Raw genomic sequence first — 25,325 nt, forward strand, 5'->3', positions numbered from 1 at the left:
TTTCCAGAATTAAGTCAGGGCGTGTGGAATTTTGGGACGTATGGTGTCTTGTCCTAGGATTGAGCCTTACATTAAAAGATACACACTTTACTACAGGCTTTCTTTTGTAGTGATACTGGCCTGAGTTGTGTAAGCACAGCTGCTAACTTCTGTGTTAGTGTTAGCGTGCTGATAAAGATTCATGCATTGACATTTGACTAAATAGGTATCCTACACAGTACTTGTCTCTGACTGTACGTGCTGTGTTTCATGTCTATATGTTTAAACACTTAAGACAGCTATAGCACAGGCAGATCTGGAAAAGTTTATAAAAGCACTATGGCCAAACTGAATTTATACTCGAAATAAATTTCAGAACATGTGATGTAGATTGTTAGGAAATAAACCAGTAGGGCTGTATTATTATGTTGATGTAATTGTGTGTGTAGATTTATGATACAATTTCCATTCTCCATTTGTATTATGTCCTTTTTAACAGAAAGCAGAGCTGATACCAAGCTAACTGGAGTAACTTTGGTGTTTTGCTGCTTGTTGCATGCACACAGGAATGGAAAACGAACTCCTTTTTCCCCTTCCCCAGCGCCGTTTGACCTCTCCCAAGACACCAGCAGCCTGCTAACTACTAAATACTGTTCAGAAAGCCTTTTTAAAACACGTTGTGCGCATTTTTTGTACTAGCCTGCACAGTTTGATACTGATGGAATGCTCGATAGAAAAATATTTGGAGAGGCATCTTGTTTGGAAAAAAACATAAACAACTCACCCAAACCCCAAAACTTCCATCAGAACGTATTTTTGAAAGCTTGTAAAATTAAAAGATAGTTTGTGATTAAAAACAAGAATTTTTGTCCTTGATTGGGGTGGGAGGAGGGAAACGACCATTACAGTAACTTCCATTAAAATTGTTTTGAGAACCAATTTGTTTTGCATTTCAGAGTGTTCAGCATTTGATAAGGATTCCCTAAACATTACAAGGTTGTAACTGCTTTGTAATATATATGCAACTGTTAGTTCTAAAGAAGTGAGAAATCTGTTTTGACAATTGTACAGATGATGGCTTTTAGTGGTTTGTTATTGCTTCATTTATATTCTTTAGTATGACTTCAAATAAATGTTTTGTAAGTACTGTCATACTTCATCCTGAAAGAAGTACTTTCTCTGTTACATATTTGTACATTCCTGTGGTAAGAGTTATAATTACATGGAATACTTAAATTCTATCAACGTAATATCCTTGAAAAATGCAAACACTTTAGCCATACAGAGGTAGAAACCAAAATGCAGTTTGTTGTTAATTGTCCCACAACTTCGTTAATAAACTGATAGCTCTTCTTTGTTGTAAGTCCACAGAATTGTAAACAAGACAGAAAACATAATATAGTTATACTAAAATGCACAAGTGTTACGGGTAAGTTCTAATAAAAGCAGCAGCAAAATGACATGGAGTGGCATAATTCTGAATCTTGCATTCACCAGGAATCTTGAATTTACACAAAATTGAGGATTTTGCAGAAATATGTAAATAGATACAAAGACGGTATTTCATTCAAAGCAGTTATTCTTTGTAAATGTATATCATTAATGTAAAAAGTGGTGTTTTTACGTCTTCTAGAAATGCTGTGAAGTTAATCTGAATTAGATGCATATGCAGCAAGTGTACTTTTTGATAATATTTAATGTATATTTTGTGTCACAAAGAAAGCATTACTGAAAGCTGTTAACAAATCACAGAAATTCTAGGAGAATGAAAGCCTGTTAATAGCTGAACTACACCACCTTTTTGACTTCAAAGTAATCCATTCTTTTGTAAAAATGTATGCTAGGACTATGACTATGGTATTTTCAATGAATTTCGATGGAAAAGACTATTATTTTGCTTTAAAGAAGAGTTTCCAGATTTGTCTTGTTTTGAATTACAAGCCTTGATTTCTGCTATTATGTTCTATTGGTTTTGGCATGGATATACTAAAGCCTTTTTTTTTTTTTTCCAGCATGTCTTTTCTCCCCTTTGGTTCTCCTTGTATTTACTACCTTTCTCTTCTTTTCTTGTTTTGTTGGTTTTTTTTTTTGTTGTTGGTTTGTTTTTTTTGTTTGTTTTTTTGTTTTGGTGTTTTGTTCCTTTCTTAATTGTTTCAGGTATTTCTTTCCCCCTCTGGATTCCCCACGGGCTGGATCGAGATGGTCCAGTCATGCCCAGCTCCTTCCTCCTCCTCCTCTGATAGAGCAGTCTTGTGATGCTGACACTGCCAACCTCCAGTATCCTCACCCTCGCAGACGATGTGTGTCTCGGCCTCTTAATCTTTTACCTGAGAATGAAGGGGTTTAATGTGTTACTTTAAATGAATTCTGAAGGGCCTTATTCTGGGTGTTTGTGAATGCTTCCATTTCTGGCTGCCTTTGTATTCCTTCTCTTCTCTTTGTATTCCTTTTTTAAACATGTGGGAACTTCATGCATGTTTTGTGAAACAAAAAACATTTAGAACATGTTATTTGTGTATCAAAGACCATTTTATTTTGCACCCTTTGAATTTTGGGAACGTACATAAACAGTATTAGCCATGCGCTCTTTATGGAGTAGATGGTTTCAATTTGCCTGGGGTTTTCTCCTTTTCTTTTTATCTCTTTTGAATCAGTTTAGTATGGTCTTTATTTTTTTCTTTTTGTATACTGCATCTATGTGTGATACACATTCTCAAAATTAGACATGCCTTCAAGACACTTGTGAGTGAAGAATGATGTTGGATCACTTTGTTAAAGAAACAAAACCATTCCTGTGTATACTGCAGCAAAATAACTTGAAGTGTTTGGTTACTTAGGGTTTTTCCATCTTGCTATATAAATATTTAAATTTTATAATTGTGGTTGACTAATAAACTTGTTCTGAAAGGTCTGTATTTGTATGTCTTTCCTTGTAATTATTTTTTAACAGGTTCCTGATGAAGGAGTTTTTCTGAATCAGGTGTCCACTCTCCTAGCTCTGCTCTGTGCCATTCTTGATGTGCAGCTGCATATTCCCAGTCTGTGCCACAAGGTGTGCTCTCACTTTTCCCATGGCTGTGCTGGAGGTCTGTGCAGGCTCCTAGAGCTGTTGGGTTTCACATTACCTCTCAGTTCTTTTCCAGTGACTGAAATCAATCAGGGCATTTTGAAGAAAGAGTGCTAGCTTGAAAAATGCCAAATGTCTTTTGTGCTGTCAGCACGGGAGGGAGCATCACTGCTGTGGATCAGCGTGTTGGCACTGACTCAGACTGGTGCAAGGCAGGCAACAAGACAATGCTGGGCAAAGAATGCTTGGTATTGCCCAGGAGTAGCATTACTGCACAGCATGGGACTGCTGAGGTTTTTGGGCAGGTCGTGGGGAAAGGAAGGAAAGAGGAGGCCTTTGTGCTGCAGAAACCCAAAGTGTAATTGTATATTTCAATGCGCTTCAAAATGGACTTACCCTGTTTCCTAGACCACTACTGTGAGGTAAGGGAGAGGACAACTTGTATTTTTCCAAAATGATGTGTTCCTATGAGCTGTACTTGTATTCTGAAAACTTCATTTGCTCAGATCCACCACATTTGTTTCTTTGTTTCTTTCTGAGGAATAAAGTTTTAATTCAAAAACCCATGAGGTACACTGGTATTAGAATGTGCTTGCTGAACATGTGTGGAGGGAGGCTGCTGATACTTTCCAGCCAACAGGAACAGAAGTGAACAGAAGGAAAAAAAAGTTTTATAACTTTACTAGAAAAAGTTAACATTAAACCATGCCAACTTTTATGGTAAACAGAAATGCTACATGATTAAAAGATAATACTTAAATGGAGGGTGGAAAGTAACTGTTCCTCTAAGGGAGAATGAATAACTGAAAAAATAAAAATCAACACTATTACACTGGGATATAGTCCTAAACCAGACCAAATTGTTTCTTGATATGGAAGCAACAAAACATATTTTTTAAGTGTTAAATCATTTGCAGCATTCATGTCTTAACCCTGGAAGAGGTCACTGATTACCAGTTAGAGTAATGACAATTTTTTGCAGTTTCTAGTAGTGCGTTGTTAATCGTTTATTCAGCATGGTCACGTTATTTTCCTGTGTGATGAACAAGTGTTATTATTAGATGTCCCAATTCCAGTCACACTTCTTCCTAATGGAAACATGCTGTAAAATTCAGTGCAAACAAGTCATGTTAGAACACAGTGGCCAGGTACTTTAACCTCAGCAAATGAGCTCAGGCTGGTTTTGTGGCCAATGCCTGCCTTGCCCCCGACCTGCTATTTTGTATTGACCTCTCTCCAAACCAGGAGCCTTTGATGCACATCCCTCTGCTTCCTCAAATTCATAGACTCTTCTTCCTTGACTCAAGCCTGTGAACTTCTGTGCAGGATCTGGGCCATTGGACATAGGCAGCAAAAATCTAGAAGGGAAGATTAGAGAAGGGCTTTGAAAGGGATAATTACAGCAGGCACACACAATATTTGAAATTTATGCAGCACTTTTTAAGGCTACACTCCTTTTTCTTCTTTTGCAAGAATACCCACAATAGCCCTTCTACTGCTTCTGTGCTTGGAGCACATCTTAGTTTGAGCTGCCAGGATTGGAAAGTTTTGGGTCCTGTAGAAGCCATGAGATGGCATTGGTGGTTTTCTTTGCTTTCTTTGGTTTTGTGGGTTTGTGTGTGCGGTTTGTGTCTGTGGTGGTTTTGCTTTTGCTGTTGTTTGGTCTTGTTTTGAACATATTTGAACCAGTATGAATTTCTGATTACGACAAATGTGGATTTTCACTCTCCATACAAGGAATACAACCATAGAAACGCATTCTGAAAACATCCTGGAGAGCACTGAATTTGATGTAGATCTGTAGAAGTTTTCATGCACACACACACATTTGGAAGGCACCTGCTCACATCCTCTACTTAAAAAAACCCTGTGACATATACGCTTCAGCATGGAAATGAAATTTTCCATATTCTGTACATAAACTAGAACACAAGGAGTTCCACCTCAACATGCGAAAGAACTTCTTTACTCTGAGGGTGGCAGAGCACTGGGACAGGCTGCCCAGGGAGGTTGTGGAGCCTCCCTCTCTGGAGACATTCAAACCCCAGCCAGAGCCCCCTGCTCTGGGTGACCCTGCCCTGGCATGGCAGTGGGACTGGACCAGAGGTTCCTTCCACCCCTAATGATTCTGTTTTCCAGCCTCATTGTGAAAAACGCTAATGACTTGTTTTTAAAATTTTAATAGTAATAAAATGGTTTTAAAATAGTAAAACAATTAGAGTAATAATAGTTTGGACAATTTGAAATATGAGATGATAGAAACAAAGAGTTACAGATGGTCCAGGTACCTTTTTCTGGGCAAAATAAGCCCGAAAAAGGACCCACGTTAACAGAGGATTAACCCTTAAAAACAATAGCCTGTTGCATATTAATACACCTCATACATGATGCATAAATTCCATTCAAACACAGGATTCTGTCTGGTCATTGTCGACTTCTTCCTCTTAATCCTGATGGCATCTTCAGGCTGAGCAAGGCAGGAAGAAGTTGGTTTCTTCTAAGAGGGCAATAAATTCTCTTCCTCTGAAAGATCTAGGTGTCCTGTGGCTCCTATCTTGCTGCGTGTTCTTTCTTTAAAAAATGTATCTTGCATACCATAGTTTCTATTTTAACATTTTTTTCTAACCTAGAAATGTATTTAACACACTACTTAAGAGAATTAATACAGCATTACTTTCTAACGTAATACATATAATGTGAAAAATTAGTATTTTATTATTGGTTTTTCACAAATATTAAAATGAATATTATATGTGTTGTGTTAGAAAGTAATGCTGTATTAATTCTCTTAAGTAGTGCGTTAAATATAGTTTTTGGTTATACCATAAGGTTAAAATAGAAACTATGGTATGCAAGATACTTTTTTTAAAGAAAGGACTCGCAGCAAGATAGCAGCCACAGGGCAACTGTCTTTCAGAGAAAGAGAATTTATTGCCCTCCTATCAGAAGAAACCAACTTCTTCCTGCCTCGAAGGCGCTGTTAGGATTCGGAGGAAGAAGTTGACAATGACCAGACAGAATCCTGTATTTGAATGGAATTTATGCATCATGTATGAGGTGTATGAACATGCAACAGGCTATTGTTTTTAAGGGTTAATCCTCTGTTAACGTGGGTCCTTTTTCGGGCTCGTGCTGCTCGACCTGGACCGTCCGTAACTCTTTGTTCTTATCGTTTCATATTGTCCTAATTCAATTTGTCCAAATTATTATTACTCTAATTGTATTACTATTTTTATAACTATTTTATTACTATTAAACTTTTAAAATTTTAAAAACAAGTGACTAGCGTTTTTCAGATATAATATTCATTTTAATTTTTGAGAAAAGCCACACTCATCTAACTGAGTCAGATGGCAAAAACGGGACAGAAAACAAAGCCGGGAATATAAACAACTTCACATGAGTTAATCTGAATGGACCTTTTTTGTTTTTCCCATTTTTAGGTAGGACGGGGGACAGCAGACTCGGGCGGGATGTTCAGCGGCCCTTTCCCTGGAAGACCCAGAGCTACTCCCTGGTACGGGGACCCAAGCCCGGCTGGCCTGAAAGCAAATACCTGAGACAAAATACACCGATGACATCCTCCCCTTCCCCACACTGGCGCCGCTGCCGCTCCCGCTCCCGCTCCCTCGGGCCACACCCGGCCCCGTTCCTGCTAACGGCCGGGGGGGGCGGGGCTGGGCGGTGCCGCGCGCGCATCGCCCAATCAGCGCTGCCGCCTGCCCCGCCCAGACTGTCTCGCTCCCCGTCCTCTACCGCGCGCCGTGCCCGCCCAAGGCCGGCTCCGCTTGGGGCGCTGCCATTGGCTGCGCGGGAGGGAGCGCCAAAGTTTCGTCGGCGCGCGCGGCGCCGCTGCGCATGCGCTGCCGGCCGCGCGGGTGTGGGGCGGGTCGGTCGCGCGGCCGTTTCCGTTGCGCGCCGGGGGAGCGAGCGGTGCCCGCCCGGCCGCTGGGGAGCGCTGCGGCGGCGGCGCGGGGCGGATCCCATCCCATCCCGAGTTTTGGCGGTCGGTCCGTCTGTCCGCCAGCGCTCCTGGTGCACCTGGAACCCTCGGGAAGGGCAAAGCCCTTCTCTCCCTCCTCTTTGGACAAAAAGGCGCTCGCCGGCTTCCGAACTGCGCGGCGGAGCGTGGCCGGTGAGCAGCGGGAGCCTTCCTGCCGCGGCCCGAGGTCACACGGAGTTGGGGTCGCCCCAGGTGCTCCCTGGAGGGGCCGCGGAGGGAGGAAGGCAGGCTGGGACTGCCCGGTCCGGGCGGCTTTACACGCTAAATATAGGCTGGCACGTCTCGCAGCGGCGCTGGAGTGAGTGGCAGGAGCACCGCTCTTGTTGGGCGCTCCGAGAGCGCTGTGAAAGCGTGTCCCTCTAAAGTCTTGGTGGGAGAGGGCTGGGAACGGTTCTTGAGCACTTCTGTGGCTAAAGCGGGGTGGTTTTCCAGGTTTCCCAGGCAGTGATGTGAGGGTGAAGTGCGTTGCCGGGTGCGAGTGTGAAGCTGTTCGGGTCCTGCCTGCAGATGCTGCCCGGGCGGGGCTGATGGTGGTGCCGGGCCGAGTGCTGTTCCGGGCGGGATGATGGAAGACTTCAGGGGTATCGCCGACGAGACCTTCCCGAGCTACTTGGGCCAGTCCTTGAACAGCAGCGCGAGTGTGCTCTTTGAGAATGTCACCGTCTCCTCCAACCCGGGGTTACCTGTGGCGGCCTCCACTGTCGCCAGGAGCCAAGAGGGCGGTGACAACAGGTGAGGTCTCAGTGAGTGTCATTCAGAAATATAAAAAAAATAGTTGAAGCATCTAACTCTGGAGAGCAAAAATTAATTTTGCAGATTACTTGGTCAGTGATAAAACTGTTTACCAATCAGTATCTCAGTAATCAAACATAGGATTGTATTACCAGTGTAAACTTCACACGTAATTTGTAACTAGTAGAATACTTAACATTTACAAAAACTGCTCTTTGAAACTAATTTAATTTTTAGACTGTAACTGTCAAATCTCTTTTAACTCGTCTCTTCAGCTTACTTGACTCGAGTTTGAAGCTGTGTAGAGAAGAGAATGAGAGAGAAGAATGTATTTTTTACCTGTGTGTTCTCTGTTAACTGTTCACTGAACTTACCTGAATTTATCTCCTTTTAGAAACTGTAAGATCCAGCATTATGTATAAGAACTAAAATTTGCTCAACAAGGAGTAGAGCAAAGAGTAACAATTTGAAGCCTTTGTGCTTAACTGCTGCCCTGTTACTTAACAAGTCAGATGAGACTTTAATACCCTGTCCTTCCAGAAGGACACCACTAGCCACTAAAAACTGTAATGTGTTTTTTCTCTGAAGAGCTACAGAAGACTGGAGAGGAGTGTTCGGGATACGTATGTAAATACAGATTAGCTACAATATTGCAATAACTTAACTTACAGGAAATAAGTAGTCATAAATATGAGTTTTTCCCCCCCAGTTTTCTGGTAAACAGGAGCAGTGCATATTACAATGACTCTGATGTGTGATTTTTTGCCCCACATTTACAGGCTTCCTGATGACTGTGCATCCTATTTAGAAGGGAAACATTCACCTCTATCCAGATCTTCTCACAGCAGTCAGTCACATCCTGAGCCAATGGAAAGAGTTGCCCTCTGCTTTCATGATGACATGTAAGTGAGGTAGTTAAAATCTAATTCTGTCCTAAAATGCAGGCACAGTGTAAGTCAGTACGTAGATTTATATGTACTATATGGCTAATTATGGGCTATTTCAGAATTGAGTTGCAGAGTTGAAAGCAGCAGTTTTTACTACTGGCCTGCAGTAACTGGAGAGCTCAGCTGTGCATTGGCCTGTTAGCTTACAGTGTTTGGCAGCCTGGGCAGCTTTTCCTACAAAACCAGCTCCTCCGTGTTTTCTGAAGGGGGATAGTGCTGGGCCACGTGGAAGCACCCAGTGGCCTTCCACTCAGTGGCTGGTGCCCCTTAGCAGCCCTACATCAGCAGCATTCTGCTGTTTGATTGATTAATTGGACTTCATATATGTGACAGGAACGAAATCTTCACAGGGGATGTGTCGCTGAAGGACACGAAAGAATACAAGCACACCACCGCTCTCAAGGTGAAGGAAAAAAGGGAAGTTTTATTCTCTGACTCCAATATTTATAGTTTTACAAAACTGTCAGCGGATTGGAAGGTGACAGTGACACCTCTGCAATGACACTGGTCAAACCAACAGTCCATCAACTCTCTCCTCCTCCATAAAGGAATGAAAAACAATGAGTTATTTACAGAAAGTGTGTGAGAAAGTTCACTACAAGAATGTCAACATCAGAAGGCTTAGACAATCTTAAAAAACCAGGGTGACAGGGATGTTTCCTAGACTGTGAGGTTTTGTTTTGTTGTCATACTAATTTAAAATGTCCTAAGCATAATTATTTAATTGACTTACCTGAATTTGGCCTGTATTTATCTAGTTCGCTTTACATAATCTAGAATTAAGCTGCTGTTTCTGGTTCGTGTCATGTGTGTGAACAGCATTCTGCACTGATAAAAATATATTTTGAGTAAGAATCAAGCAGCTTGCTTACAGAAAGGAGCAACAGTTTCTATTAAATTTGCTTTTCCTGTAGCCTCAGTGATTGGTATTTCTTAGGAAATAGTTATTGTTAGAGATACACTTGAGAAAGCATTGCTGAGTGGTGGAAGTTTTGGAAGCTGTTGCATATTCTGACCAAGGCCAGATGTGCTGCTGTTGTGACACAAACTGTACTGTGTGCCTTTCTCACTGATAAAATTGAGCCCCAGGCAGTGGGGCTCAATCAAAACAAAGAACATAAGATTTGAGACAGAGTCAGTGTCTTGATTGTACTCAAAAAGAAAACAATATACAGAACATGGACTAGTTGTGTTTTAGACTTTCAAAGGTTAGTTTCATTTATTTACTTGAAATACTGAAGTAAAGGTATGAAACTTTAACATCTGGCATGATTAGTTTATAAGCCTGTGTGGATGTTCTATAAAACCAGAAGTGAAGGGTAACTTTCCTGCATAATTGCAAAAGCTGTTATTTAATGACATGCAATTTCAGTAACTCATGTTCTTTATAATTTGGTCCTTTATTGAGTGTAACAGAAATGGTGATATTGTGAACTTGGCAAAATCTTGTCTAGTGTTTGTCTTGGTCTCAAATGGATCATGGAACTTGGCCAGAGTAAGCCCTTTTGTCCTTATACTTATCCCTCTTTTTATGGAAATCAAAGAGAGGAACAAATAGGTAGAGAGGCATGTTTTGCATGAAATTTCACTATTTGTTTCACAGTTTAGATTGTGATGCTGAAGTCCTTGTAATTTTGATATGTATTCTTTTATTGTAAAATGACAGGTCTCTAGAATCTATCCTATATTGGAAGCAACAGACTGAGACAAAGCAATTGGAGAATGTATCAAATCTTTATCACAAGAGATGATGGTCTGTGTAGCTAACTGATTTTTCATTTAAATAATTCTCTTTCTAGGGAAATTGCTACCCAAATTGAAGACCCTCAGCCATCCTGTGTTAATTTGAAAGAATCCCACTCAATATATGGAGAGCAACCTCAGAATGTCGTTGAACATTCAAATCACAGTCAAAGTACCTTACGTGAAGTTTTGCCTGTTGAACAATTGAAAGGTATTACATTTTGAGAAAAATTGTGTACTTACTGTCACTGTAATTAGCTTTTTATACTGCAGATGTCTTCTTTTGACCATTTCACTGTTTTATGGCAGATTATAAATGGGTTTTGAAAAAAAAACCTCTTGGATTTGAGCAAATTGAAAACAGAGAAAGCTTGTGGTTGACATGTTCTCTGAGTTCTCCTCAAAGTACAAAGCTATACAGCAAGTTGTTGAAAAAAGTGTTTGCTATATAGTACCATAAATAGAATGCCAGTAGTAATCTGACTTAGTTCAGGAACTTTATGGAAGAAGTGTATGTAGCTTGTTCTCTACCCCTTCTATTTCAGTAAGTGTGAGGCTGCAAGGTTATGTTTTAGCTAGCATCTCTTCTCTTGCCCCATTCCAACCTGTAATAGATGTCTTTAATTGCTGCTGTAGGTGTTGGAAGCAGGCCCTTCTAGTGGGGTTATGCATGAAAAAATAGTTTTGAGTACTTGCTGTGAAAACTATACTTTTTCTGAAGTCTGGGTAGAGTACTGGAAACAAAAGAATATTCCCAAATTAATTTTAATAGTAGGGCTACTGATATTAAGCTTGTCTGGGGTTTTTGCTAATGCCAGTTCTGTGAATAAATTCTACTTGTCCTTTAAAAGTCAGTAAATACAATTAGTAAATATATACTTTTAGACATTATCCTTTTCCAAGCTTTGAGTATTTGTATAGGTTTTTGTGAAGTATTAATGATTTTGACAGATAACATGTTCAATGATGAAGTATTGTGACCTGTAATATAAATAGATTCTTATAAAATCCACTTCTAACAGGGAAGTGGTGGCTCCAGTCATTTGTTGTTGTAATCTTGAGTAAGGGGTAGTAACTGGCAAGAAAATGGTGATGCTTTTGAAAACTGAGACTGCCCAGTGTTTGGACTTGATGGTGGCCAGGCAGATTTAGTTACTTGATTTTAACTTGGAAATTATTTGAAAATTGTCTTCTATTCACACCTATTACTAAAGAATTACAAACCTTTTTTGCTAAAATTTGTGTGTGCAAGTCTAAACTGTTCTCTGTCATGTGGGACTTCCAGCTGGATTATGTGTGGATCTGAAAGACATTTGGAAGCTGCTTTAAATGATCCAAAACAAGAATTGGTCCAATAGATGAAATGCAGCAGTGGAACAGAACCCTTGTTCCTCTTTCTGCTAGCACAAACTGGGACTCCTTGCTTTCTTGTGCTGCCTTGTGGAAATCCTTAAGGCAATGAATAACTTTGATCATTTTTAGAGTTCTAGCCCTGATGAAACTCTGCCTATTTAACAAGATGCTTTAGATCATTGCCATAAGAACGTACAAGGTTTAGGGTTGTGGTAATCTGTATGTTTAGGTTACTTCTATGGTGTATGCCAAGACCTTCCAGAGGCTCAGTTTAACCTTAGAGAATAGTCAGCACTTATGTTCTCATGTTTTACTACTAAAATACTGCTCTACACCACTTTCTTATGTTTCAGATTTGCCAGCTGGAATATGTTTTCTCCCAGATGTTAAAAACAGCAAGGTAAAAGCTTTTCCAAAGACAGTGAAATGAAATATTTTCTAATATTAATCTAATAGGCTTAATTCTGTGAGAGGAGGAGGGAGGAATGGAGCTTTTATTGTTTTATACTGTGTATATCTAGTGTTTTAAAGGTGCTGTCATGACTCACTTTGCCTTCATTTTGCAGATCACTTCATTAGTACCGTGTGAGCATGACTCCATCTAATATTCCTCAGTTGTGAAAACTGTTGTTTGTTCCTAGCCTCCACTGTCTTGTAGTTCTTCGTCACTGTATGGACCTTGCATTTTATGCCAGTTGTAGTCTGTCTTAGTGAAGCATCTTTTGAGGAATTCTTTTGTAGTGCATTTGGAAATTGAAGTAGACAATCCAGAGCTAGCAAATGGCTGCTGGTAGTGGCAGTTAGGGATATGCTTCACCCATTTTTATAGACTGTGTTAGAGGTGCTAACAGTTTTGGGCACAGAGACCCACTGCAGACAGGAATGGGAAGTCTCCTGCTCCTTGTAGAAAGCACACATTGGGCTGCAGCCAAATGCTACCCAATACATACTTCTTAATGTGTCAGCCAGTATATTGATTTAATTTTCTGTCATTTGATTTTTGTAGGGGCCACAGTGGTCAGTGAGTTGCAGTTGAATGCTTGCTGGCTGTCTTCTGAAAACCATAATTCATTTTCCTTTCAAATTCTTTACTTTATGAACTTGGACTTTTTTTGCTGTGTGTCAAAGTTGATCTGTTCATCACAAAGAATATGAGACTAAATCCATAGCAGACATTACATCATGCTGTTTTTAAAATCATTCAGCTATAGAAAAGATGGAGTATTTGCAGTTTACTAGATTCAACTGAAATATTACTTTATGAGTAATTCGGTGTGCTCCTTTGGAGAAATTTCCAACAAAAGTTGCATCTGTGTGTACCATTTCTGAAGAGGCTCTGTTTTAACAGCACAGGAAACTATTGAGAGATGTCTTTGTACATTTAAGTTGGGATTGCAGCTCAATGAATGATGGAGGATAGTTTTTTCAAGTGTAAACTCTGCATCGCAATGTTTCAGCTCTTTATTTTGAGGTCTCTTAAGTTTGGTGTCCTTCAGATGCTTTTTTGGTCTTCCCCTTTTATGCTTCCCATGTTTCTTGCATGCATCTCTTCTGGAAGCTAGCAGGCAAAGTCCATTGGAACTAGAGTGTTTCCTAGGATAAGTAAAAAAAGCGTATGCAGAGTTTTGCAATATTATTCACCTCATTAATTATTTTATTTTTATAATTCACCTCATTAATTATTTATATTAACTGAATTCATACAATAGTTAGTAATTTCTAGAAACATTTCTTTATGGGTGCTTTTCACAGGTTGGTCCATCTGAACCTTCTGAAAAGCTGATGGAAAGTGTTATCTCAGGTGTTCACCTTAGCAATAGCCTTTCAAGTTTTTTGGAGAATGAGAAACTCTCATCTCTTTTAAGCACAGATGAAGATTCCACTGGTAGGTGTGTTTATAACTCTTGGTAGCTGAGTCTAATTCTGACTCAATGTTATTGCATACTTGAGAAGAAAGATTCTGTTTTACTTAAGTATTTAATATCAGATTGTGCTTGATAAAAAAGTAGTATAACAATATTTAAGAAAACTGTTCTTTGGAAAACTATTTTTAAATTGTAACAGGAGTAGGTGGCTATGGAATTTGTCAGAGAGGATCACAATTGGAATTTTAATCTAAAAAATTAAACAATAGTCCTCAGTTACTGTGAAGCAAAGATAGAAGTGGCAACATCAGCATTGATTTAATAAAGTGGTAACTCTACCTACATTTTCAGTTCAGTTGAGATAAAATTCTGTAGTGAAGAGCACACCCATGCAGTTAAAAAGGACTTTTACTTGAGTTTGAGTTCACCTCTCTTTAGATGCTGCATGTGTGCAGTAACGTCTGAGTTTTAAGTCTAATTTACTTGCAGGCATAAAAGTGAAAGCATGAGTTCTAGATCACTAAGATTTTTGAACTTTTTGTGCCCTTCCAGGGGCTGCTGCAGAAGGACAAACATGCTCTTCATTAGTGCAGCTGACTTTGCCCATGACATGAAGGATGACAGGGCATGTTCTTGGATGTACCAATGGGGGAGGCAGAGAGATCAATAGGGTTACTGGTGTGAGATGAGGTACCCTTGCAGTAAAGTTACTGCATTTCTCCCATGGCATCTACATATGTCATGACTGTCTTTTGAAGTTGTTTTGTTCTTTCTTGTTGCATAACTTCACTTGAGAGTTAAGCATAACAAGAATTAAGTTAATAGTTTGCTGATTAGAAATACTGTTGGGTTTTTTTTACACTCAAGAAGATGAAGTTACTTTTGGTTGCCCTCCAAAGAGTTGGTAGCTGTTAGCTGGAAATATTTGCCTGTTCAGGGTTCCAGTACTGGTGAACCTAACTGGTCTTTTTGTTTTTATCATGCAATTCAATATTCAGTGTAAAATATGGAATTGTTTTGGTAGTATATCAGGTGATATAAAATGTCTGTTAAAAGTGAAAAGGATATTTTCTTCTCTTTTCATAGGTGAAGATATTGATGATGAAGAATTTGATAACAAACTAGAAGCGTATTTTGAGCAGCTGATACAACCAGAAATAAGAAGAGACACCAACCTGCAAAACCTCTCAGAACGCTGTGCAGCACTGAAGCTGTCTGAAAATGTCTTACTAAAAGTAGGTTTAAAGTTCAAAGCTCAGCATGCCCAATGGCTCTTAAACATGTTAAATTTTCAGTGATTATATTTGTTGGTATTCTAAACAGAGTTAGTTTTAATGGTCTTTTTAGTTTCTTTTTTTTGTTTCTATAGGTATTAAGGCAACATGTTGGCACTTCTTTTTGATGATACAAGTTTATAAATAATAATTTTAATCACTTGTTTTTCATCTTGCATGGCAATGTCCAAGGTCTTTTAAAGTGACACAGAGACTTGTCTTTCCAGGAGAGTCAATAATTCTCTTAAATAATTGGTAAATAATGTGGAAGTTAAATGTAGGGCAGTAACAGGCTGGTTTGTGGTTTGCCTTTGAGCAACAGTTAGCTCCATTCCAAATGAGTTGCCAGGGATTAAGTGCCTTTCCATTTTCTTGGCTTTGCAACAGTCATTGTGATCCTGGCAGTCTCATGCTTGACCAGAGTGAAAAAGTGTGATTTAAACAGTTAAACTGCAGCTTCTGAAATTTCAGAAATTTCCCAACTGACATCAGAGTTTCCAGGCTGTTTGGGAAGTGATGTTAACCCTGTTCAAGTAGTCTGGATAGGCTGCAGTTTGTTACAGCGGTGCATGAAGGAAGGGATAAGTAGTTTTAAGAGTGAGAATAGCAGAGCTCTGCTCTCAGGGCTTCTCTGTGCAACATGTCCCTGCCTTGTAGATAGACAGTAGGGTAGGTGCAAAAGGCTCTGAGTCTGATTTGGACCCCTCATCCAACAATGGGTCAGCTAGGAGTGAAAGGGGAATAACACAGAACCCTTGTTAAAGGGAATGAAAAGATGTAGTAGGAATAAGAAGAGATCTTCCCATCCTCTTGTTGTGTATGCCCTTGCAGGCACATCTATGGATTGGCATGGCCAGGAACTGTTCTTGGTGGCAGAGGTGCTGGCTATGGCAGTGTTGTATGAGTGAACAGAGAATCATTAATCTCTTTTCTACCAGAGAATTTTTTAGTATTCTAAAAGGCCCTGTAGTTTTTTTTTTTTTGTTTGTTTGTTTTTTTTTAATATCTAATCTACCTAAATGTTTTATAATTTTTATCTAAAGGAGAGCTTTAAGGATTCTGCCGGTTATGGGGCTGTGACTGAAATAGACTCTGGAAGTGCTAGTGATGAAGATTCACAAAATGAAGGGATAACTGGACGTCCTGTGCAAAAACAAACGCTACCCAGAGCAGTGCAGCAAATGGTATGAAATTGCCATTTAAATTCCTATTATTCATATAGAGTTAGTCTGTAGTAGAAGATGGCAGTGTGTTTGAAAACTTGTTAGATCTTTAGCTAACCACCCAACCTTCCTTTACAAAAATTAATAATACCACTTTGGTTCTATGCCTGTTTTTCAAACATAGTCAGCTTGGACTGTTTTGTATCTAGAACTTTTAATACATGCAGTTAATAACTGTGCTTCTGTCACTTTTCAAATGATTACTGTTTTCAAAGAATTCGGTGACTGCTGAGGATGTGCTGGATTCCCGCACAGCTGCCGAGCTGCGATTAGATTCCCTGTACCTCCAGTGCATGGACAGCCATAAAGCTGATGTCTCAGATGTCCTTCCAAAGCAAGAACTGGAATCCTCTGTCTGTCAGGCTACTTATTCTGATGCAGAAGTGCTACACACAGCAAGAGGATTTTTGGGACGTGACACCACTCCTGAGCTTCCTAGTGCAAATGCACCTCAGGCAGACGCAACTCAATGTAAAGCTGGTCTTCCTGATACTTACCTGTCTCCAGCTGGGGACAGCTGTGAGAACTTAAGTTTAGCTACAACAGACAAAGGTAGGATGCTTTACATACAACCTAGCCTTACATGAAACCTGTCCATGCAATTGTGACCATATTCTGTTGCATGGAAAAAGAAATACAATTGTAAGCTAGGCATTTTTATTTAGTTGTAGGAGTTGGTAATAAAAAGCAATGTAGCAATTAAGGAATGTAGGAATTAAGTCTGACTTGCTATTGTTTTCAGAAACACTGATTGTTGTATATTGTACTTAACTGTTACTTATTTGCTGATTAAATTAGTTTAAGCTTGCAGTTGGAGCAACTTTTGCCATATCCCTTTTTTATTTTAATCCATAATGAAACATTTGATGTATTTTTTAGGTGATTTGCCACACAGCATTGTCTATCAAAATGAGGAGGGCAAATGGGTGACTGATCTTGCATATTATACTGCATTTGATGAAGAACAAGATTTAAATATGTCTGAAGATGATAAAGGAAATGAGGAATTCGTTACTGGCTGTATGTAATCATCTTTTTTAGTTAACTCTTGTTGTCTGTAATAATGTTAAGTAAACTTTCTTCCTTTTTTTTTTTCACTTCAACAAATCAGTATTTGGTGTTGCAAAGACTCCAGGTTTTAGATACTACAAATTATTTGAAAGGTGATGCTGATAGTAATCTGTAGTGATATTATATCATTATTTATAGTACATAGCTTCTTGCTGTGTACCCTACTCTTCCCATGAAGTGTGTTTTAAAACAAAACAAAAAGCATTCTAACATTTGCCACTGGTACTTATTGTATGAGCTGAGGCAACTCCTCTCACTTCCACAGTTTTTCCTTTGGACTTTAATGATTGTTTTCCTTTCTTGCAAGAAAAAGAGAAGAAGAGTAATTTTGTGTTGAGTGATGCTTATAAGAGAGGAAATAATTATCAATGAGGAATTACTACAAAATCAAATAGATGCAGTTACAATGTCAAAATTTGAGAGACTTGGCTAGCTGCTGATTTTTTGTGAAGTCCCTTAGGAATGTCTTGATGCTTAAAAATGGTACTGACAAATATTGGAGCTTTTTGAGGGACTTGAGGACTCTCATCTTCCCTTGAGTTCCAGGCTTTTTGTACCTCTGTTTACTTAAAAAGTTGTTTATTATCCTTAAGCTATATCAGACTGATCTTTATGGGAGTCTATATATTTGTCATACAGGCTTGGATAATACACATGCAGTGCTATAGGCAAATTGATTCCTTAGCACCAAAATGTCATCTGTTCATCTGTTTTGTAAGAGATTCAAGCAATGTGTGCAACAGCATTTCTCCTAATCTCTCCTAACTTCTGAAGCTGACATGTAGGTGGGCTAACATATTCTCAAGATGTCCATGGTCCACTCAAGATTCTTCTTTCTTTCAAAGCAAATTATGTCTAATGTTGTTTATTTTGAATGAATGATCAAACAGGGTTGACTGGTTGAAGTAATGTTTTTCAGCACTGTAGTGGTTTTCTGATGGGTCAAGTCAATATCATTTGGGTGACACTTTCCCATCTACTATGTGAGTAATGTAGAACTCTCCCATGATTTTTCAGAATCATTATATTTCAGACACCTTCTGTATCTTAGACTGGAGTTGTCTGGTGATTAGAATATTTGACTGTTATAAATTTTTCCGAGGCTACTTAGGTTTTTCCACCTGATAGGTTTTTAAAAACTTCGGCTTTCAAGTCAATGAGCTTACCTCTTTCCGTGGCAGATGATAACGCACTGACAAATTCCACGTGGTTGGCATTTTTCTGGCTGCTACTCTGCTTGTCTGTCTGCAGTGGTGTTTGACAGCTGAAGAAATTTTATTTGTAAGGACAGAAAGGACATGTTACATCTGATTCTTTGGTCTCTCATTTATGACATGTCTCTGTCAGCAAACTGTGCACACAGTGTGTTCTTGTATGGAGTAGTGCAGGAATGCTCCCTTGACAGTGTTGGGTGCTTCAGAAAGTCTCTTGGGGCTTTAGGGCTCATATATAAGATAAAGAACTGATGCTGTCAGAGAGTTGAATATAACATGTCATTCACAGTCCCTTTAGGGGATGAACTTGGATTGCTCAATGAAGATGTATTCCAACTTTGTCAACTCTGTTTTTTCCTCAGAGTGTGTATTGTGACTTCCCATGAGTAGTTTTATGGGTAACAGCTGTATTCACCTTACAAGTTTGCATGCATTCTCAGCTTTTGCCCTCTATGCCTAGGGATGTTCTGTGTACAAGGACATGTATTTTTGAAGTTTTGATGAGCTTAATGATGCGTTTACATTGCGGTCAGGTGGTAGAGTAGTATCTCTTGATCAGTTTTTCACAACATTTTGGTGCAGAGATTAAGTGTTAGTTGTTCTGTAGATGATAATTGTGAAAATAGTACAGGCATTTGAATTCAAAAGTAAGATTGGGTTATTTGGCCTGTTAATTTGCATGGGTTTTTCATTAATAGGTACAAGCCAGTGTCTTTCTTTTGCTCCAATTCAAAGGTACCACCTTGATGGAAAAAATTTTCAACCTCAAATATAGTAAAGGTTTGATCTGAGTTAGCCATGTGATGTTTGGTTCTAGCTAGTATGGGGATCATAACCTATAAAAAGTTCTAGTTTAGCCTGGGGCTAAGGCTGTTAGAAACTTTCTTTATTTACCACTAAGTTAATTAGCTAAATGCTGATTTTACTTTGGCTTCTAAAGATCCAGCAAGAACTCCTTTAAAACTAATTTTGTTTAACTTTTCTCACCAAACTGGGATTGAATAACTCCTAGTGTGCCCCAGACTGTCTCAGGTCTAGAATTTTATGTGCAATAACTTTCCATCAAATTGAGTTAATGATGACAAATAGTAATGATGGTACGTAGTAACTTTTGCTTTATTTTAATAAATATTCTCTTTGGTTTTAAGCTGAAGCAGCAGCTATGATTGCACAAGACCAGGAAGAATTCGAGAAAGCACACAGGCTTATGCAGGTAACTAATGACCTAAATGTAAACAAAATAGTTTTCTTATTTACAAATTACAACTTCTGAAATCTCTTTGGTTGCAGGCAGGAAAGGTAGGCAGTCTAAATGCATCTGAATTAGCAAATACTTCATGGAGATCTGCTAATAGCTTCATTCTGCCAAGAACATCTGATCTTCATAAAGATGCCAGCTATTTACGTTTATCTTTGGGGGAGTTCTTTGGTCAGAGATCTGAAGCTCTTGGATGTCTTGGTGGAGGCAGTGATGTGAAACGGGTATGTATCTAAATGCTAGTATTGAGAAACAAGGAAAAGACGACAAACGGCAGCTAGCACTGGTTTTGTTATTTTTTAAACAGTTCTTTATCAGATCTAATTTTCTAAGTTGATTTAGGAAGGAACTTCTGTGTGTTACAGCTGTGGGTTGACTGGTTTCCTACTGGAATTTCTGATGTGAAGTGCTGCTTGGTGTTATTGCTGAATGTTGATCTTTGCCTTTTGGTCGGGAACTAATTATGTGTAGGATTGGAGGGAGAAAAGTACACCATATACAGGAGGCATGTTGGAGGTCCCAGAAAATTACCCACACAGTTGAGTGAAATGCTGGTCAGACAAGGATATTTAAACAATGAGGGCGTCTCTGAGTGGCTGTTGATAGCTGATGTGCTATCTGGGCAGTGCCCAACTTCAGTAAAAATGTAGTCATTTAGATTCTGACTTACCAACCCCTGTATATGTCTTACATCTGGTGGATAACTGACGCTTCTCTCTTCTACTATTGGTAGACAGGATCTCATCTGTGTTTCATAAAAAAAAAAAAGGGTGGGGAAGTGTGTACAATGAGAAGAAGTGGTCACACATGCTTGTGTAATTCACTTGTGTCATGAGGAATTTTTGGAGTTGGCAGAGTTAGAGTCTGTCCTAAGCATTCCAAGGTTTAGTGGAAGACCATGCCTTCAGGCAGAGATGATGTGATGTACTTTATTTCTTTATTTTGAGTAACTGGTAGAAGTAAATTGTGTCCTGGTTTCAGTTGGAATAGAGTTAAGTTTTCTTTGTAGTGGTTAGTACAGTGCTGTGTTTTGGATTTAGTATGAGAATAATCTTGATAGCACACTGATGTTTTTGTTGTTGCTAAGTAGTGCTTACTCTAAGTCAAGGACTTGGGAGTGTTTCATGCTGTGCCAGTGCAGCAGGTGCACAAGAAGCTCGGAGGGAGCACGGCCAGGACAGCTGACCCAAACTGACCAAAGGGATATTCTGTACCATAGAACATCCTACTCAGTCTGTAAACTGGAGGGAGTTGGCTGGCAGCCATGGATCACTGTTCAGGGACAGGCTGGGTGTTGGTCTTTGGCCAGTGAGCAATTGTGTTGTGCACCACTTGTTTCTCTTGGGTGTTATTCCCCTCTCCTTCCTTTTCATTACCAGTATTATAGTTGTAATTTATTCTTGTGTCAGTTATTAAACTGTTCTTATCTCAACCCACAAGGTTTGCCTGTTCTTTCCAATTCTTTCTGTGGGGAGAAGGTGGGGAGTGAGCAAACAGCTGTGTGGTACTTAGTCCCTAGCTGGGGTTCAGCCATGCCAGTTGTTAGTTTATTTTATCTCTGTATGGGAAGTGCAGTGTATGTGTTCAGATTGGGCATTTGCAATGCTGTATTATTTCTTAGTGGTATGAGAGGTATAACAAGCAAACACTGTGGGCCAAAACTGCTTTGCAAGTGTATTGAATCTGTTTGTTCATTATTCAATTTACTCATGTGTTGCAGACATCTTTTCATTAAAATCCTTTCTTAGGATTTTTCCTTGTGAGAAGCTGCAGTTTCAGCAACCAAATGTAAACAATGATTATCTGCTGCTGTGGAATGCAATAAGTCCACCTGTGATTGGCCCCTCTTAGATGTTTACAATTAATGGCCAATCAAGGACTGAGCTCTCTCGGACAGAGTCAGAGAGAGCTCCTTTGTTTTCATTCTTTGCTATTCTATTCTTAGCTAGCCTTCTGAGAACTTCTCTTTCTATTCTTTTTAGCATAGTCATATGTTATATATATATCATAAAATAATGAATCAAACCTTGTGATCATGGAATCAACATTCTCGTCTCTCTCTCATCCTGCAAACACTTGTGACCACGGTCACAATTGGTGACCCTGAATGACTGAAGAGGAAATCATCACTTGGTGAGACCCCAGAGGAGCAATTGCTGCACTGGGTAAACCCCAAATGTGTGGCATTGATGGTTGCTTCACAAGTGACCACAGAAGTGGATTCTAGCTAGGAGCTGAAGAACTGAAGATCCTGAATGGACAGAGTTCACAGCAAGGCTGACCACAAAGAGAACCTTCTGAAAAGACTCCAGGAAGATGGCCGGAAAGCTCAGCAGCACCATGCAGCTGGCCAAAGAGTTTTGGACTCTGTCACAAGGTACTGTAGGCGTTTCCCTTCCTGATGATCCTGGCCTTCGCAGATTATGGCTGCAAAGGTGGTGGGGTCTTCCCACCAAGGCCGAGGTTCCTTCCTCCCCTTCGGAGAAAGGCAAAATGGGGTGAAGACGATGGAATTGTTGGAATTGTCCTGGCAGAGAGACACTTACATGAATTTTTTCGATGAGCAAAGCTTTTTGGCTTTTTTACAAATGTGCTGTATGCCCTGGATGTGTTTGTATGGAAGTGCATGGAATTAATTTTCCAATTCCTTTTGGACCGTGGATTTGGACACCCCCGAATTTACCTTAACATCTAAGGCACTCTTCCTGGTCTTGAAGCGGAGAGCAGCTGTTTTTCCCTGGATTGCTAACTGCAACGGGCTCGCCCCATTTCCCCCGAGTCCAGCGGGAGCAGACCCTTTGGAGGGGGACGATCTGCTGCTTCCCAGCCCCGCTGCATCCCGGCGGGGGGGCGAAGTTTTGCCCAGAGCTGAAGTTTTTTTTACTGCGTTTTCGGAGCATGCTCACATGGAGCCATTTTTCTCCCCCTCTTCTCTCTCTCTGGGGGATGAAGGGTGGGCAGTGCCGCCCCGGCCAGCGCCGCGAGCACCACCCCAACCCGTCCCGTGGATTCGGGCGCTTCCCCGCGCGGCCCCTCCCGCGGCCATTTCTCCAGCAGAGCCTGTGGGCGCAGCAGCCCCGCCTGCGAGCTCAGAAACACCGCTGCCTGCACCTGCGCCGCTGTTGCTAGGCAACAGCGATCCGGAGCCGCTTCCTCCGCTTCCCGCGGCCGCGCCTTCGCCCGCAGCGCCGATGCTGGAGGTTGCAGCTGAGGTCAGCGACCCGCCGGCCCCCTCACTGCCTTCCGCCGAGCCAGTCCCTGTTCAGGATGATGCTGAAAACGGCGCCAAGCCTGCGGGACCCTCGGTGCTGCCCGCGGTCCCTCCGCCCCCGGCAGCTGCTGCTGCGGCTTGTTCGAGCTCGGACCGTCCCGGGCCGTTTGCCCTTGCAGCAGCAGCCTCGGCCGGCTGGCCTCTCCTTCCGTGGAGGAGGTGTGGCTCGCCAGCTGGCTGTGGGTGCAGCCCGTCTGCTTGCGTTCAAAATCAGTCTTCTTGGCGGGCTGGGGGTGTCTGTTCGGGGATTGCCCCTTGGAGGTTGCTGTCTCTGCCGCCCCTCCTGCACCCCAGCGGTGAGGGACAGGTGGGTGCCGAAAGTTCTGCCCCCTGTTCCCAGGCCGGAGAAGGTTGGCGTGGTGCCATGAGGCAGATGGGAGCAACATCATCTGCATTTGCATTGCAGAGGCAGAGGGCACAGCGGGAAGCGATCATGGCTTGTTTGCTGTGGGGAACAAACATTTCTAGACCCGAGATGAAGATTCTTGGGACGGCTTCTATTCCCCTGCTGCTGGCATGCCTTGGTGATTTTGGGCAAGAGTTTGGCCACTCGTCACTCGTTCTGCCATTGTACTGGCAGCAGAGTGCAGGCCTGTGGCAAGGCAGAGCCTGCCTCATGCATTGGGCCTGGGCTGTTGGGCTCGGGCCCCTGGGCCAGGACCACCTCCCGGCCTCCTGATGGGTTTGGGGGTTTTGCTTCCCCCTTCCGGTCCTGGGCCACCGTCCACATGGGCCAGGGCCTCCCAGGGCCTTTCTCATGCTCCACTGTTGCTGCTGCTGATGCTCTTTCCGAAAAAAAAAAAAAAATTAAATAAAAAGGGTTGAAATAGCTGGCAGCAGCTCTGAAGCATTGAAGGGCCAAAAATTAGCTTCAGCCCAAGTTGTTCCATAAGGGGCTGTGGCCAGGACATTCCAGAAGTTGTCTCAAAATTGTTAGAAATTGTTTTATGACTGTCAATGGACTTTTGATAACTATTGATGCATTTTTCTGCAGCAAGCCTGTTTCAGGATCAAAAAGGACTTTCAGAGATGTCAAAGAGTAACATCTTCAGTCCATGGGCTTTTCCTGAAACTCAGCTGTTCGGACTTGAATTTTCTTTGCATTGTTTTTGCATTTTCTTATATTGTAAGATTGTTTTAGTGGTATGATAAAATTTCATGTTCTACAGGTGAAGAAATTCCCTGTTCATTCCACACCAGCACTTGAGTGAGGTTTTGATTGGCAATAGATAACCTGTCAAATGTTTGTTCTTTCCTCTGCATGTGCACAGCAGAGAAAATTCCAAACACTTTTCTTTTTAATTTAACTAAATAAAAAAAGGTGACATGTCGCAGACATCTTTTCATTGAAATCCTTTCTTAGGACTTTTCCTTGTGAGAAGCTGCAGTTTCAGCAACCAAATGTAAACAATGGTTATCTGCTGCTGTGGAATGCAACAGGTGGATCCGTGATTGGTCTCATGTGGATGTTTGGATTTACTGACCACTCATGGCAGAGCTGGCTCTTGCTCTCTGTCTGACACACAGATCTTTGTTATTCATTCTTTTCTGTTCTTAGCATAGCTAGCCTTCTGAGAACTTCTCTTTCTATTATTTTTAGTATAGTCATATGTTATATATATATATATCACAAAATAATGAATCAAGCCTTCTGATCATGGAATCAACATTCTTGTCTCTCTCTCATCCTGCAAACCCTTGTGACCACAGTCACACTCATGCTGTATTCTGGGGTATTTTTTATAGCCATCTTTTGGTTACTATATTACATCCCCGAAGAAGAGGCAGCCTGTTCCTTTGCTCATGAGATCTGATTCTTCAGGAGGTGACATCGGCCGAGAGATTTCACAGTTGTCTGAGGTGTTTTCAGGTACTTATGGAACAGCTCTTTTTTTCTATGGGGCATTAAGGGAGCAAATGTATCCAAGGATGCAGGTTTTTTAGACAATTTCCTTACTGTAAATTAATTGCTTTTTTTTGATGTTGTTGTTGTTAGATGACTTAGAAGCACAAACACAAAAACATGTGAATTTTACCAGCTCTGAAGGTTCAGGGCATAGGGTGGATACTGCTGCTGGAATGCGTGAAAATATTAATACAGAAGCTGCTACCAAAAGTAAAGCAAAGGTATTTCTCTTGTATTTTTCTTTAAAGTGCAACTATGAACTGAAACAAAATTCAAATTATTCCAATTATTATTGTTTCTTTGAATACAGCTAAATTTTGGCTTTTACGTCAGCTCACTGCTTTTTATATTGATCATTTGAATCCTAGTAGGTGCCCCTGTTTCTTAGGTAGGTTTGATTAGAATGGCATGATCCATTA

General features: G+C 40.7%; 1 protein-coding gene across 1 annotated transcript in view; it reads left to right on the forward strand.

The window, feature by feature from the left end:
- CEP192 (centrosomal protein 192) overlaps positions 1-25,325 on the forward strand; it is a 75,018-nt gene that overhangs the window by 8,401 nt on the left and 41,292 nt on the right. The window contains exons 9-25 of the mRNA XM_054285438.1: positions 2,137-2,320; positions 2,930-3,065; positions 6,490-6,823; positions 7,074-7,181; positions 7,557-7,781; positions 8,561-8,683; positions 10,528-10,682; positions 12,178-12,224; positions 13,577-13,709; positions 14,776-14,924; positions 16,007-16,147; positions 16,402-16,738; positions 17,066-17,206; positions 19,620-19,684; positions 19,762-19,953; positions 24,747-24,870; positions 24,997-25,127. Coding sequence (XP_054141413.1) covers positions 2,137-2,320; positions 2,930-3,065; positions 6,490-6,823; positions 7,074-7,181; positions 7,557-7,781; positions 8,561-8,683; positions 10,528-10,682; positions 12,178-12,224; positions 13,577-13,709; positions 14,776-14,924; positions 16,007-16,147; positions 16,402-16,738; positions 17,066-17,206; positions 19,620-19,684; positions 19,762-19,953; positions 24,747-24,870; positions 24,997-25,127 — 2,725 coding nt within the window. The remainder of the gene's footprint in view (positions 1-2,136; positions 2,321-2,929; positions 3,066-6,489; positions 6,824-7,073; positions 7,182-7,556; positions 7,782-8,560; positions 8,684-10,527; positions 10,683-12,177; positions 12,225-13,576; positions 13,710-14,775; positions 14,925-16,006; positions 16,148-16,401; positions 16,739-17,065; positions 17,207-19,619; positions 19,685-19,761; positions 19,954-24,746; positions 24,871-24,996; positions 25,128-25,325) is intronic.

This window comes from Melozone crissalis, unplaced genomic scaffold (assembly GCF_028551555.1).
Source record: "Melozone crissalis strain CALT ecotype California unplaced genomic scaffold, PUWL_Pcris_2 ptg000042l_1, whole genome shotgun sequence".
In the NCBI taxonomy this organism is placed as follows: Eukaryota; Metazoa; Chordata; class Aves; order Passeriformes; family Passerellidae; genus Melozone; species Melozone crissalis.